The 16,422-nt window shown below is 49.7% G+C and overlaps 1 protein-coding gene across 2 annotated transcripts in view; it reads left to right on the forward strand.

Annotated features, from left to right (window-relative positions):
* SDK2 (sidekick cell adhesion molecule 2) overlaps nt 1-16,422 on the forward strand; it is a 287,007-nt gene that overhangs the window by 210,922 nt on the left and 59,663 nt on the right. For both annotated transcript variants that reach the window (XM_047756656.1, XM_047756657.1), the window contains exons 16-18: nt 3,614-3,754; nt 6,493-6,674; nt 7,218-7,333. In XM_047756656.1, coding sequence (XP_047612612.1) covers nt 3,614-3,754; nt 6,493-6,674; nt 7,218-7,333 — 439 coding nt within the window. The remainder of the gene's footprint in view (nt 1-3,613; nt 3,755-6,492; nt 6,675-7,217; nt 7,334-16,422) is intronic.

Below are 16,422 nucleotides of genomic sequence, written 5' to 3' on the forward strand. Positions count from 1 at the left end.
TTGTCTTTTTGATGACAGCCATTCCGACGGGAGGAGGCGATATCTCATTGTGCTTTGATTAACGCACTTGCGTCTCCCTTTTGATGAGTGAGGTGAAGCACCTTTTCGTGGACCTGTTGGCCATTGGCGTGTCTTCTTTAGAAAAGTGTCCGTGCATTTCTTTTGCCCCCTTTTTTTTTTTTTTGTCTTTTTACAGCTGCACCCGCCACATGTGGACATGCCCAGGCTAGGGATCGAATCTAAGCTATAGTTGCCAACCTACACCACAGCCACAGCCATAGCCACAGCAACACCTGATCTGAGCCGAATCTGAGACCTACGCCACAGCCCACGGCAATGACGGATCCTTAGCCCCACTGAGTGAGGCCAGGGATCGAACCCGTGTCCTCATGGATACTAGTCAGGTTTGTTAAACACTGAGCCGTGACGGGAACTCCCCTTTGCCCTTATTTATTTATTTTTTTATTTTTTTGGCTTTTTGCCATTTCTTGGGCCGCTCTCACGGCATATGGAGGTTCCCAGGCTAGGGGTCGAATCGGAGCTGTAGCCACTAGCCTACGCCAGAGCCACAGCAATGTGGGATCTGAGCCGCGTTTGCAACCTACACCACAGCTCATGGCAACGCCGGATCCTTAACCCACTGACGAAGGCCAGGGACCGAACCCACAACCTCATGGTTCCTAGTCAGATTCGTTCACCACTGCACCACGACGGGAACTCCTTTGCCCATTTTTTAAACCAAGTTTTTTATCTTTTTTTTTTTTTTTTTGCTATTGAGTTATAAGAGTTCTTTATGTGTTTTGATTTGCAAGTATTTTCTCCCATTCCATAGGCTGCCCTTTCATTTTGTTGGTTGTTTCTTTTGCTGTCCAGGAGCTTTTCGGTTTGATACAGTCTCACTTATGTATTTTTGCTTTTGCTGTCATGGCTAAGAAATTACTGCCAAGACCAACGTCAAGGAGCTTTTTCTCTATATTTTCTTTCTTTCTTTCTTTCTTTCTTTTTTTTTTTTTTTTGGCTGCACCTGCTGCATGTGGAAGTTCCCGAGCCAGGGATTGAATCCTCACCAAAGTTTCAGCCTGCATCACAGCTGCATCAATGCTGGATCCTTAACTGGCTGCGCCACAAGGGAACGTCCATTCCCTATGTTTTCTTCTAGGAGTTTTACAGTTTCGGGTCCTCAGTTTGTCTTTAATCCATTTTGAGTTCATTCTTATGAATGGTAGAAGATAGGGGTCCAGTTATATTCTTCTGCATGTGCTATCCTGTTTTCCCAGCATCTCCTATTGAAGAGACTATCCTTTTCCCATTGGGAAGAGTTGATATTGTTAAAATGGGAGTCCCCACTGTGGCTCAGCAAGTTAAGAACCCAACTAGTGTCCATGAGGATGCAGGTTCAATCCCCAGCCTCTCTCAGTGAGTCAAGGATCTGGCTTGCCGCAAGCTGCGGCATAGGTCACAGAAGCAGCTCGGATTTGGTGTGGCTATGGCTGTGGTGTAGGCCAGCACTGCAGCTCCAACTTGACCCCTAACCAGGGAACTTCCATATGCCATGGGTGCAGCCCTAAAAAGCAAGAGGTATTTATATTGTCAAAATCATTGTGTTGCTCAAAGTCATCTATTGATTCAACGCAATCTCTATCACAATTCCGATGGCACTTTTCACAGATACAGAAAAACAGTCCTAAAATGTCTATGGAGCCACGAAAGACCCCAAATAGCCAAAGCAATCCTGAGGATAAAGAACAAAGCCCAAAGCATCACACTTCCTGATTCCAAACTATACTACAGAGCTCTAGTAGCCAAAACAGCATGCTACTCTTATAAAAATAGACACACAGACCAATGGAACAGAACTGAAAGCCCAGAAACAAACCCTCATATATATGGGCATAATATTTGTTAAAGGAGCCAAGAATCTTTGCTCTTTAAAAGATGTTTTTAGGAGTTCCCATCTTGGTGCTGTGGAAACAAATCCGACTAGGAACCATGACGTTGTGGGTTCGATCCCTGGCCTCACTCAGCAGGTTAAGGATCCGGTGTTGCCGTGAGCTATGGCGTAGGTCGCAGACATGGCTCAGATCCTGCGTTGCTGTGGCTGTGGTGTAGGCCAGCAGCTGTCACTCCAATTCAATCCCTAGCCTGGGAACCTCCATATGCCGCAGGTATGGCCCTAAAAAGACAAAAAAATAAATAAATAAAAGATGTTTTTAGGTGCATCCACAGGTGCCTGGCTTAAATCAACTACTGTGGTTTTGCCACCGTTCCAATAAGCTTGGGTCTCTGTGGCTTTTACTAGGTGGGGGGTTGGGGGCTGCCTTAGGGGCTGTGACAGTCTAACACGACGGAGAAGTGACAGGTAACAGCCTGGTACAGACAGCAGTTACAGGAGAACTGATTTATTCACCACTTACTGAGCACCTACTATATACCAAGCCGTGTTTGGACCACAAAAGGTGTTTTCAGGAACCAAAGAGACACACCTTCAGTCCCTCTGAGCTACAAAATACTGATACCGGGCAGCCTCGAAGCCCAGGGACCGGACTGTAACTTCTCCGGTCCTTCAGGCTTCCCTGTGAAACACAGGCTCATCTTCCTAATGGAGCTTCAAACTAATGGCCTCGACTCACTGAGAAAAAAGGTCCAATTACCCTCACTTCAGGTTTTTCCAAGACACGGGAGTGCGCGGTACATTTTGGAAAAGCTATCCATCAGGAAACAAAGACGTAAAAATAAACAAAAAGGGGAAGACATCCATCAAAAATAATTAACTTTTGCTTTTAATGGATGCGTGTCAGTTATGTGAAAAATACACGGAGGGGGCATGCTGTGTCCCCTTGGCAATGCCAAGGAGAGAAATGCAGGAGCGCTGGGCTTCAGGAGGCGGGAGGGTGTGCAAACTCTGGCCCACACACTGTGCCGCCCCCACCTGCCCCAGCCTGGGCTCAGCTGGTTAGAAAAGAAAGCCTGGCTCAAGTACACCACCAACTGGTAACTGGGAGGTAAGTGTTTGACCCCCCTGCTTCTAAAACACTCGAGGAGAAACAGATTCAACTAGGAACCACGAGTTTGCAGGTTCGATCCCTGGCCTCGCTCAGGGTTAAGGATCCATCGTTGCTGTGGCTGTGGTGTAGGCCGGCAGCTGTAGCTCCTGTTAGACCTGGGAACCTCCATGTGCCACAGGTGTGGCCCTAAAAACAAAAAATAAATAAATAAATTTTAAAAATAAAATACTCACACACTCATGACGCCATCAGCCCTAACCCCAGCTTCTTTGACAAATGGGAAAGCGAGACCCCCATGTCCCTCTACCACACAGAAAAATACACACAGCTGGTGTTTTACAGTGTTTTAAAAATCTTCTATGTGCATTGTGTCATTTGAGCTTCAACCACTCATAAAGCCGGCAACTGGAGCTTTCTTAACTGCTTTTATAGATAAAGATACCAGCTCAGAGAGGTTAAGCGACTAGACCAAAATCACACAGCAATTGTGCAGAGTCATCCAGGGACAGAGCGGCAGGGGGGTCTCTTCATATCCTGTTAAACTCCTGCATTTGCTGTTGAGACTAGGTGTGAAAAAGCCTTCCCTTTCTTGGTGTTTTCCTATGCAGGGTCTCCCTTCCTGAGGAGCCCCCCACGGCCCCGCCACAGAATGTCATTGCCAGTGGTCGGACCAACCAGTCCATCATGATCCAGTGGCAGCCGCCTCCCGAGAGCCACCAGAACGGCCTCCTCAAAGGCTACATCATCAGGTAGGCGTCCACCCCAGGGGGAGGAGGGACCACCTAGACCCGAGGGGACAGTGACGGAGCAGGGGCCAGAGTGGGTTGGAAAACAGAGCAGATTCATGGCAGGTCCTTCCTCACCTAACAAGGACCAGGCAACAAGAAATGCCTACTCTGTGGTAGGAAGGATTGGGGTTAGACATCTAGATGAACTTCCAGCAGTGAGAGCCTTGAAAACCAATAGGAATGGCTAGAGAGGAGATACAGGGTAGCCTCCTCAAGGATGTGGATGGGCAGGTCTGCCAGGTGTCGGGGCTACGTGGGAAGAGGGCTATAGGGAGACAGACACTAACTGAGCAGGCTAGCCGCCTAGGAAACCAAGAATAGTCCACCACAGGAGTTCCCGTAGTGGTGCAGCAGAAACGAATCCGACTAGGAACCTTGATGTTGCAGGTTCAATCCCTGGCCTCGCTCAGTGGGTTAAAGATCTGGTGCTGCCATGAGCTGTGGTGTAGGTCACAGACGAGGCTCAGATCTGATGTGGCTGTGGCTGTGGCGTAGGTCGGCAGCTGTAGCTCCGATTGGACCCCTAGCCTGGGAACCTCCATTTGGGTGCAGTCCTTAAAAGAAAAAAAAAAAAAAGAATAGTCCACCACAGGCCAGATATCCCCAGGACAGACCGTAAGTGGACAAAGTCCTGGGCTAAGAACCAGTTAAAAGTGGAAGCCCTGGAGCTCCTGCTGTGGAGCAGCGGGATTGATAATGACTCTGCAGTGGCAGGGACATGGGTTCGATCCCCAGCCTGGCACAGTGGGTTAAGGACCTGGTGTTGCCACAGCTGTGGTGTAGGTCACAGCTCTGGCTGGGATTCCGTCCCTGGCCTGGGAACTTCCATATGCCACGGGGCATCCAAAAAAGAAAAAAAAAGTGGGAGTCCTTTCTTTGGTCCCTACTGCACAATGAAGCCCCGTCATATAGCCTTTTGTTTTTACGTTTGACTATGGGTGATTACTGACAACCTGAAGTGTAGTATTAAGATGTTGCTAAAATTTGATATTCATCGAAGAAAATTCTTGCATTATTTGAAGCTACTGAGAACTCTCGTCAGCCGTCTGAACTCTGGCTGGTCGCACAGTGCTAGGCCACGTCGCGTGTCTCTTTCCTGCACCTGGACCCTCGCAGCAATGGGACGCCCACATTTTGGGAGAAGCTATTGTTGGTTTGGCTGCTCCATTTTCAGTTAACTTTGTTGTGGGTGTGTTGGTGAAGCCTGAAGGGCTGTGGTTCTCCAAGTGTGGTCCCCGTGGGAACTTGATAGGAATGCAAATTCCCCTGACCTCCTGAATGGGCAACTTTGGGGTAGGCCCAGCAAACTGTGTTTTAACAAGCTTCTCAGGTGTGCTTTATGCACGCTAAGGTTTGAGAACCACGGCTTTGGGGGTTTGTGATGCATCGGAATAATTTGGGGTCTCTTATTTCCCAGTAATTAGACTGAGAAATGTGGGTGCGTTGTGGTTCTCCCATGAGTGATCCAGCCCCCACAGATCCCATTTTTTCATTACCCTGTGTTCTCTTTTCCAGTGGAAAGTGGACCTTGGTAGAGCAGGTAGCCTCGGGTTTTTTCTCTCCTCCTAAGTGAGTGACAGTCAAAAGAGGGAGCCACTGTCCTAGAGGGAGTAAAAAAATGCACCCAACCTTTGGAGATCTCTCTTCCATCAATGACCCCTCAAAGCAGAAACCAATGAGATCAGAGTTCCCGTTGTGGCTCAGCAGTAACAAGCCCGACTAGTATCCTTGAGGATGTGGGTTTGATCCATGGCCTCGCTCAGTGGGTTAAGGATCCAGCGTTGCCATGAGCTGCAGTGCAGGTCACAGATGCGGCTCGGATCTGGTGTTGCTGTGGCTGTGATGTAGGCCAGCAGCTGCAGCTCCAATTCTTCCTCTAGCCTGGAAACTTCCATATGATGCAGGTGCAGCCCTAAAAAGCCAAAGAAAAGAAAAGAAATCGATGAGATCTTCCCAGAAATCCTCAGCATCCCTAGCTATCCATTCCGCCAGTGGCCTCCTTCCCCATCAAAAAGAGTAGTCCAGACACATCCCCCAGACCTGTTTTCCAGTGGGATAGCCGCTGGTCACTTGTAGCTATTTAAATTAATTAAAAATAAATTAAAGGGAAGTTCCCGTTGTGGCAGAGTGGTTACCGAATCCGACTAGGAACCATGAGGTTGAGGGTTCAATCCCTGGCGTTGCTCAGTGGGTTAAGGTTCTGGCGTTGCCGTGAGCGGTGGTGTAGGTTGCAGACGCGGCTCGGATCCTGCGTTGCTGTGGCGGGGGGGGGGAGTTCCCGTCGTGGCGCAGTGGTTAACGAATCCGACTAGGAACCATGAGGTTGCGGGTTCGGTCCCTGCCCTTGCTCAGTGGGTTAAGGATCCGGCATTGCCGTGAGCTGTGGTGTAGGTTGCAGATGCGGCTCGGATCCCGCGTTGCTGTGGCTCTGGCGTAGACTGGTGGCTACAGCTCCGATTCGACCCCTAGCCTGGGAACCTCCATATGCCGTGGGAAGCGGCCCTAGAAAAGGCAAAAAGACAAAAATTAATTAATTAATTAAAGGACAAACTATTTCCTCCATTGCACTAAGCACATTCCAGGTGCCCAACAGCCACAAGTGCCAGGAGCTGCCCCTTTCCACCATCACAGACAGTCTTCTGGGCACGAGGCCAGGCAGGCTGACTCTGGTCCTCAGCATCCTGGCTTTCTCCTCTCAGGTACTGCCTGGCGGGGCTGCCTGTTGGGTACCAGTTTAAGAACATCACGGATGCTGACGTCAACAACCTCCTGCTAGAGGACCTCATTATCTGGACCAACTATGAGATCGAGGTGGCCGCCTACAACAGCGCCGGGCTGGGTGTCTACAGCAGCAAAGTCACCGAGTGGACACTGCAGGGAGGTGGGTAGAGACGGTGGCCGTGGAGGAGCTGGTGTTTCCCCTTTTTCCAGGTCCCTGCCTGTCGGGTCCTGTACCTGTCCAGTCCTGATGGCCTGAGCCATGTCACCTATTTTGTCCAGCCCCAGGCTATTGCACGCTGTGCCCAGCTACCCCGCAGTAGGTGGGAGCCCTCGGGGAAGATGAAGAAGTTGGGGCGGGTGTGATGAAGGCAGAGGCTTCAGGGGTCCAGGGACCTTCTGCAAAATTTCACATTTACTGGATCATGAAACAGCTTACATTTAGCGTTGTACCTAAAAACCACCCTGAGTATTTTCAGATCCATCACCTTTATTTATTGGTACCCTGTGGAATGGACCAGACAGGTTTTATTAAACCCAAACTCATCTCCAGAAAGAGGGCATCTGAAGCCTCCCTAGCAGGGGAGGAGTTGGGGAGGGGTATAAAGCAGAGTCTGCAGACCCCGTGTGTTTTCTGTGCTTAACCGGGCAGGACAGGCAGAGCGTGCCCCCTCCACCCACACCCCATCTCTCTGCTCTCCTCCAGTCCCCACCGTCCCGCCGGGCAACGTGCATGCAGAAGCCACCAACTCCACAACTATCCGCTTCACCTGGAATGCCCCCAGCCCCCAGTTCATCAACGGCATCAACCAGGGCTACAAGGTACGCGGGGCCTCTCCTTGTCCTGAGAGGAAGCCTGGAGAGTCTCGGAAGGAGGCTGCAGGCTGGAGGGGCAGGGAGGAGGCATGGGAGGGGGGCAGGAGGGAGTCCCTGCTCCGTTTCTGAAATCATGGCTTCAAGCCACACCAAGGGCACGTGATCAAGGCAGAAGGCACGTGGGCTCTCCCCACATCCCTGTACAGGTCGTAGGGAGTATGAACACTGGCCAGTCTGTGGCCCAGTGCTGGGGGGCAGTCTTGATGAGCCCGCGTTACACACAAAACCAGGTTTGTTTCAGGCTCAGGAACCCCGCATAGCCATGTGCCCATCAGAAAAATCCAGAACGCACGTCTCGCCCCCAGGTCATGGGCTAATGAATGCGCATTCTGCCAGGTCAGGTGTCCTTGGACTGTGCTTGGCCCCACAGGGTGGGTTTAAGGGCACAGGACTAGGACTCAGACAGCTTAAAGTCCTGGCTCTGCCTGGCTTGCTCTCTGGACAAGTCCTGTAATCCGTCCGAGCTTCCTTCCTTCGATGACTGTTTATTAAACCCGACTGTATGCGCTGTTCTAGCTGCCAGGGAACCAGAATACATCGTTTCCTCTTTTGCACGTGACACCGATGCTAATTTCTATTCCTTCGGGCTGTGTGAGGATTAAATGAGCATATTTGCCATTTTTTGAGCAGAATGACAAACACATTACACGTGCGCAGAAGATGGTAGTGGGAGTTCCCGCTGTGGCTCAGTGGGTTAAGAACCCAACATAGCGTCTCTGAGGATGCACGTTTGATCCCTGGCCTCATTCGGTAGGCTAAGGATCTGGCATTGCCAAAAGCAGCAGCATGGGTCGCAGATGTGGCTCGGATCTGGTGTTGCTGTGGCTGTGGCATAGGCCGGCAGCTACGACTTCAATTTGACCCTTAGCCCAGGAACTTCCACATGCTGCAGGTGGGGCCCTGGAAAAAAAAGGGAAGAAAAAAAAAAAAAAGGTGGTAGTAATGGTAGTTGAAATAGATTAGCCGCTCCTGCTGCTCCCAGCAGGTACTGAAGATTGGGCATCTTAAACAGTAGAATTGTATTTCCTCATGGTTCTGGAGGCCAGAAGCCTGAGCTCAAGGCGTCAACTGGGCTGATTCCTTCTGAGGCCTCTCCTTGGCGAGCAGACGGCCGCCTTCTCCAGGTTCTTACGCTTCTTCCCTCCTTGTGAGTCTGTGTCCAGATTTTCACCTCTTCTAAGGAGGCCAGTTCATATTGGAGGAGGGCCCACTCTGAGGACCTCATTTTATCTCAGTTACCTCTGGAAAGACCGTCGTTGTCTGAGGTCCTGGGGGTTAGGGCTGCAACATAAAATGTGGAGGGACGAGTTCCCATCACGGCTCAGCAGAAACGAATCTGACTAGCATCCATGAGGACCAAGGTTCCATCCCTGGCCTCGCTCAGTGGGTTGAGGATCTGGCATTGCTGTGAGCTTTGGCATAGGGGGGCAGATGAGGCTCAGATCCTGCATAGCTGCAGGCAGCTGTGGCTCTGATTCGTCTCCTAGCCTGGGAATCTCCATATGCCATGGGTATGGCCCTAAAAAGACCAAAAAAAAAAAGTGGAAGGAGGGAGTTCCCACCGCAGCTCAGCAGTAACAAACTCAACTAGTACCCATGAGGATACGGGCTTGATCCCTGGCCCCATTGAGTGTTGCTGTGAGCTGTGGCGTAGGTCGCAGACATAGCTTGGATCCGGTGTTGCTGTAGCTGTAGTGTAGGCCGGCAGCTGCAGCTCCGATTAGACCCCTAGCCTGGGAACCTCCCCATGCGGCAGGTGTGGCCCTAGAAAAACAACAACAACAACAACAACAAAAAAGGGGGGGGAGACAGTTGAGCCGTAACAAACGTCATTAGAGGTGGTGATGGTGGTGATGGAAGTGGATTTGCTGTCATCGTAAGTGTCATCTGGACTTCTCAACCATCCCCTCCCGGCAGCTGGACTGGATCCCGCTCCTGGGTCTCTCATCCCACAAGGAGCATGGAGCTGGCCTCCCCTAAGGGAAGGGGACATGGTCGGATCAGAGGCTGTGGTCCACGCCGGGTTTTACAGCCCCACCCAGCAGCCTGGGGCTGGGCAGGAGGATGCAGTGGGCTCCCTCCAGATGTGGGAGGGAAAGGGGGTGTGTGAGGGGTGTGTCACCTGGAAGCCAGCCATCAAGGGGAGAGAACCTCAGGCCCTGGCTTTGAGTCCAGGGATCCGGCGACCTCGTGGGGACCCCAAACATTTCCGGAAGATTCTCACACTGGCACGTGTGTGACAGCCAAGATTATTTCTAAGCCTAGCAGCCTTAGCCATTATTCCTACAGGGTAAGGGTGGCTGGACAGGAAGGGACAGAGATTAAATCCAGAGGGAATTTTCTGCTAGTGTTTCAGATCCGCTAAGGAGGGACGGTCCAGATCTGGAGACACCCCAACAGGGCCGTCTCACTCCCAAGGCCGAGCCGGGCCTTCCTGGGCCAGACCTGTAGCTGCACACGGTGCTGCTGGCTGGGAAGGCCTCCTAATTGGGACTCTGGGGGGAGCCAGCGGAGGGAGCGGGGAGGCTCGCTTCGTGCAGAGGAGCTGAGCTGGGCACAATTAGCTGCTTGCTGCCAAGTCTAAGTTTTCTTCCACATTCAGGAGGTCTGGGCTGCAAACTCTAAGGCAAATGGCTCCCAGGGGGCAGGAAGACCAGCTCAGTGGTCAGGACAATTAGGGCAACAACCAATTATGACCCAGAGCAGGAGGAGGCTGCAGAACCCAGCTGCCTGCCAACGTAGTCAGTGCCCAGCACTGGCACCTGCTCCATGAAAGGCAGCAGGAACGAATTGTCAGGGCGTCTTGAGCAGAGGAGCTGGCAGAAGGGTAAGAAGAGCTCGCACTGGAGTTCCCCCTGGGTGGCTCAGCAGGTTCGGAGCCTGACTAGGATCCATGAGGATGCAGGTTCCATCCCTGGCCTCGCTCAGTGGGTTAAGGATCTGGCATTGCTGCAAGCTGCAGCATAGTTTGCAGATGTGGCTCGGATCCGGCGTTGCTGTGGCTATGGTGTAGGCCAGCAGCTGCAGCCCTGATTTGACCCCTAGCCTGGAAACCTCCCTATGTCACAGGTGTGGCCAGAAAAGAAAAGAAAAAAGAAAAAAAGAAGAAGAACTCGCACTTACAGGGCACTTTCTACCTGCCAGGCTTCCCTCACAAGCTTCTCTCATGCAAGCCACCCCAAAGCCCTAAGAAATCTTGCTACTGATTTTATAGAGGAGACCCTGAGGCCTGAGAGTAGACCACTTGTTCAAATCAGAGTAACTGCAGAGCTCAGATTCAAACTCCAGAGTCTGCACCTTGCCTTGCATTAAAAAGAAAGCTTCGGGGTTCCCATCGTGGTGCAGCGGAAACGAATCCGACTAGGAACCATGAGGTTGCAGGTTCGATCCCTGGCCTCGTTCACTGGGTTAAAGACCCGGTGTTGCTGTGAGCTGTGAGGTAAGTCACAGACGCCGCTCAGATCTAGCGTGACTGTGGCTGTGGTGTAGGTCAGCAGCTGTAGCTCAGATGAGACCCCTAGCCTGGGAACCTCCACATGCCACGGGTATCGCCCTAAAAAAAAGAAAAAGAAAAAAAAAAGGATCGAAACAAAAAAAGAAAAACAGAAGAAGAAAGTATCGTATGATTTAATTGGAAAATAATCACTAGAACTTGATTTTTTTTCCCGAAGTACACATGGATATAAATGGAAATTTTGTTTCTTGCTTCTTTGGCCTTCAGCAGCACAGGGGGAAAAGAGTGGTGTTTGTCCCTTCCATCCTTTCAGTGAGAATGGATTTTTTTTTTTCCCCTTTGAATTGTGAAAATTTTCAAACATCTACATAAGTAGAGAAAAGACTGCAATGCCAGAATAAAACCGTAATGCACCCTGGCTTCTACAATTACCGACTCATGGCCAGATGTGCCGGCTCTCCTCCCAACCCTCTGCCTCTCCCCTAGAAAATTTGTAAGGACATCTCAGGTGTTGTATATTTCATCCATAAATATACCTGCAGAGAAATATTATAGATAAAGTCTCCACTGGAAAGGTAGCCCCAGAGTTCTCTGGTGGCTCAGTGGACTAAGGATCCGGCTCAGTCACTGCAGTGGTTTGGGTCACTGCCGTGGCGAGGGTTCCATCCCTGGCCCCAGAACATCTGCATCCCGTGGGCATGGCCAAAAAAAATTAATAAACGTACTGGCTTAAGCCAACAGCAATGCATTCATTCAAAGAAATGAATAAACTGGAGTTCCCTCATGGCTCAGTGGAAACGAATCTGACTGGGATCCACGAGGATGCAGGTTCAATCCCTGGCCTCGATGAGTGGGTTAAGGATCCGGCATTGCCGTGAGCTCTGGTGTAGGTTGAAGATGAGGCTGCTATGGCTGTGGTGCAGGCTAGCAGCTATAGCTCTGATTCCACCCCTAGCCTGGGAACTTCTATATGCCTCGGGTGCGCCCCACCCCCGAAAAAAGCAAAAAACAAAAACAAGACAAAACAAAAAAAACGCCATAACCACATTATCCCTGTGGTGCTTTAAATTATCTCCAGCCCCTTATAGCGTCAGATATCCAGTCAGCATTCAAACTTCCCTGTTTGCCGTGTCATTTCTTTTACTGGTTGGTTGCTTGTCCCCGGGATCCAAATGTGAGCCACGCAATTGCAGCTGGTTGGCGTTTTCTAGGTCTCAGCTGATCTTTAGATTCCCATCTCGCTTTCTCTCTTTTTCCTTTAATTTATTGGGTGAAGAAACTTAGCCGTTTGTCCTATAGAATTTTCCACAGCCTGGATTTGCTGATTGCATCCCTGTGGGGTCATTTAACACATTCCTCTGAACACTGTATTTGCAGTAAATTGGCAGTGAGAAGTAGTGGCTTGATCAGATTCAGAGTTAATGATTTTTTTTCTCAAAATATGACTTCCTAGATGGTGGTGGGCATGTTCATCAGAAGCCATCAAGTCTGGCTATCTCTTGCTACAATGTGGTAACCACTGACCATCCTCGTGTGATCTGTTATTTTTTTTTTGGGGGGGGCGTCTTTTTTTAGGGCTGCACCTGCAGCATACGGAAGTTCCCAGGCTAGGGGTCCCATCAGAGCTGGAGCCCCCTGCCTACACCACAGCCACAGCAATGCAGGATCTGCGCCGCATCTGCAACCTACACCATCATGGCAACGCCAGATCCTTAACCCACTGAGTGAGGCCAGGGATCCAACCTGTGACCTTGTGGATGCTAGTCAGGTTCATTAACTGCTGAGCCACGACGGGAACTCCGTGTGATCTGTTATCTTAAGAGGGGTAGCTACAAAATGAGGATACTTGAATATTCACATTTCTTGATGTATGAGCTGAAATACTTTCCCTGCCCCCAAGAGTGTTCCCCTTAGCAATGTTTTGGGCAGCTGACGGTTTGGTTCATCTGGGATAAAGCATCTTAAACCCTCAGCTCTTTTCTGTTACTTAACAATGTTCAGAATAATGACTTGGTTCCTTGGTATTTATTTCTAATGAATGAATTTGGATGAGGCAGAGACAACTGTTTTGCTTAGTTTTGGTCAGTATTATTATGACTTAAGGATTTTTCATACATCTGATTTGCTGCAATGTGCTGCCATGATTGCTCTTTTTGATGCCAAACTGACCCATCGCCCACCTCTTCAAGTTGGTGTGTCCTTCAGATGTGGTCCCGGGAGTCGTTGATAGCTTCCTGGCTGGCTGGTACGACAGAATGGTCCAAGCTGTCTCCCTTTAGCATTGTCTTCCTTAGCTGCCGTGTGCCAGGGGTCAGCCATGGCTTCAAGGAGCCCTTGTTTCTTTTAGCGGGAAATGATAGACCACAGTCTGGGCCCTGGGGGTGCTCCCAGTTCCAGCATCGATTGTTATTTAGCTCCTGTGAATAGACGCAAATGCTTTTTTTTGTCTTTTTAGGTCCGCACCCACAGCATAGGGAAGTTCCCAGGCTAGGGGTCTAATCAGAGCTACAGCTGCCGACCTACACCACAGCGACAGCAACGTGGGATCCTAACCCACTGAGCAAGGCCAGGGATCGAACCCGCATCCTCATGGATATTAGTCAGAGTCATTAACCACTGAGCCATGACAGGAACTCCCCCAGAAATACTTTTTTGAAAGTACTTCCAACTCCATTTCAGGACTATAACTTAAAAAAAAATAATAATCTCATTGGCCTTTTTTCTTTTTTTCTTTTTTTTTTTTTGGTCTTTTTTGCTATTTCTTGGGCCACTCCCGCGGCATATGGAGGTTCCCAGGCTAGGGGTTGAATCAGAGCTGTAGCCACCAGCCTATGCCAGAGCCACAGCAATGCGGGATCCGAGCCGCGTCTGCAACCTTCACCACAGCTCACGGCAATGCCGGATCCTCAACCCACTGAGCAAGGGCAGGGACCGAACCCGCAACCTCATGGTTCCTAGTCGGATTCGTTAACCACTGCGCCACGACGGGAACTCCCTGGTCTTTTTTCTGTATCTCTTTGCTTCACACTGAAAATCAAATTCCTTCAACACCAGTGTAATTACTCACCTACTTGATCCCACAAACACCCACAAGAGTGTCACAACAGTGATATCAGGAGTTCCCATCATGGCTCAGTGGTTAGCGAATCTGACTAGCATCCATGGGGATTCGGGTTCAATCCCTGGCCTTGCTCAGTCAGTTAAGGATCCAGCATTGCTGTGGCTGTGGCATAGGCCGGTGGCTGCAGCTCCGATTTGACCCCTAGTCTGGGAACTTCCATATGCCGTGGGTGTGGCCCTAAAAAAACAAAAGAGAAAAAAAGAGAGCAGTAATATCAAACTCTGTGATGACTGAAAATAGTTTCGGATGATTTGTATCTTTCTGTTCTTAGGCTGTACCACAGTTAGGATATGCTTCTCCATTTCTGTGCTACAAAGTCTTTGAGAGAGTTTCTTTCTGTGTAATTTTGCTACAACTCAATACACTGCACGGTCCATTTGTTTCATTTTGGTTTCAATTTTTAGGGATTGATTTTTTTTAATTTAATTTTGTTCTATAATTATGTGGCATATTTACATGGCTCCAAAGTTAAACCTACAAAGCAAATTCAGAGAAAATCAGCCCAGCCTGAATTCTGGTCCTCTTCCTTCCCAGTAAAATCCATTTCTTTTCTTTTCTTGAGGGCCACACCCACGGCATGTGGAGGTTCCCAGGCTAGGGGTCTAATCTGAGCTACAGCTGACAGCCTACACCACAGCCACAGCAATGCCGGATCCTTAACCCACTGAGCAAGGCCAGGGATCGAACCCGCAACCTCATGGTTCCCAGTCACATTCGTTTCCGCTGCGCCAAGACGGGAACTCTAAAATCCATTTCTTTTTGTTGATTTGTTTGGTTTGGTTTGGTTATTTACATTATACCCTGGAGATCCCGCCGTAGAAGTATATAGAGATTCTTTGTTCCTTTTTTAAAAATCTGTATTGTATTTCATTATGTGGCTCTCCCGTTGTTTAATCAATTAGCTCCCTAGTGATGACATTTTGGTTGTTTCTAGTCTTTTACTATAGCAAACATTTCTTCAGTGAATAGTTTTGTGCATGCATGTTTTCATATTGTCACATATAGCTTTGGAAGAGATTCTTAGAAATGAAATTGCTGGGTCAGACGGCAAATGTGTATAATTTTGCTACTATTGCCAAATTGTCCCCATTATTTTTTAATTCTTTTTTCTTTTTTGGCTGCACGGCGGCACGTGGAGTCTCAGGCCAGGGATCAGATCCGAGCTGGTGTTGCCACCCAAGCCGCAGCTGCAGGCAATGCCAGATTCTTAACCCACTGTGCCGGGCCAGGGATTGATCTCAGCGCTTGCAAGATGCCACCAATCCTGTTGCACCCCCATGGGAGCACCTATTTTTTTTTAATTTAATTTTTAAACAGGAAATATATTTACATGATTCAAAAGCCAACAAATGTAAATAGATAAACATACAGCAGAAATCCTCCATCTCGCCCCATCCACTCACCCCTCATCTGCCTGGTTCTGTCCCACCCAACCCTGAAACTCTCCACATTCTAGGTAACCATTGTTCCTAATTTCTTCCACATCCTTCCAGGATGGTTTATGGGAATCCCTGCAAATGCAAAAACATAGAAAGATAGAGGGAAAGATGACAGGAGGAAGTTTCTGTCGTGGCACAGCAGAAACGAATCTGGCTAGGAACCATGAGGTTGCGAGTTCGATCCCTGGCCTCCCTCAGTGGGTTAAGGATCTGGCATTGCCATGAGCTGTGGTGTGGGTTGCAGACGTGGCTCAGATCCTGCATTGCTGTGGCTGTGGTGCAGGCTGGCAGCTATAGCTCCGATTTGACCTCTAGCCTGGGAACCTCCATATGCCGTGGGTGCAGCCCTAAAAAGAAAAAAAAAAAGAAAAGAAAAAGAAAGATGACAGGAGAGGGAAAAAGATTTCCGTTATTTGTTTTAAACTCCCGTGTCTAACAGGCTAAATATACTACCCTGGACTCTCAAGCCGAAGATGTGCTGCCCCCACCAGAAACAGGGGGCACCTCATGCAGCCCTTTTCTCTACAACCCCTGAGGTAGCTAATACTGTCCCCTGTACCAGCCTGAGGCTCAGAGAGGTTGAGTGATTTTCCTAAGGTCACACAGCAAGTGGCAGAGCTGGGCTCTGTCATTGTTTCTCTCTGCTTTGGCTGCACATTCTGCACCCCTCCCTACCCGCCCCCCATCACACACACACACACACACACACACACACACACACACACACACTCTCATCAGTTACAGGGTTGACCTACCAGCCTCTGCCATCTAAAGTGGGGTTGCCTCTCCCAGAACCTATGTCTGATGTTCACACCCAGGACACGCACCTACACCCCCAGCATGCTCGGGGCAGCCCAGTCTGCTTGGAATCTGGGACCAAGGACCTGAGTCCGACTAACAAGACCAGGCCTGGGAGTTCCCATCGTGGCTCAGCGGTTAACAAATCTGACTAGGAACCATGAGGTTGCAGGTTCGATCCCTGGCCTCGCTCAGTGGGTTAAGAATCCGGTGTTGCCGTGAG

This window comes from Phacochoerus africanus, chromosome 14, assembly GCF_016906955.1.
Source record: "Phacochoerus africanus isolate WHEZ1 chromosome 14, ROS_Pafr_v1, whole genome shotgun sequence".
Taxonomy (NCBI): domain Eukaryota; kingdom Metazoa; phylum Chordata; class Mammalia; order Artiodactyla; family Suidae; genus Phacochoerus; species Phacochoerus africanus.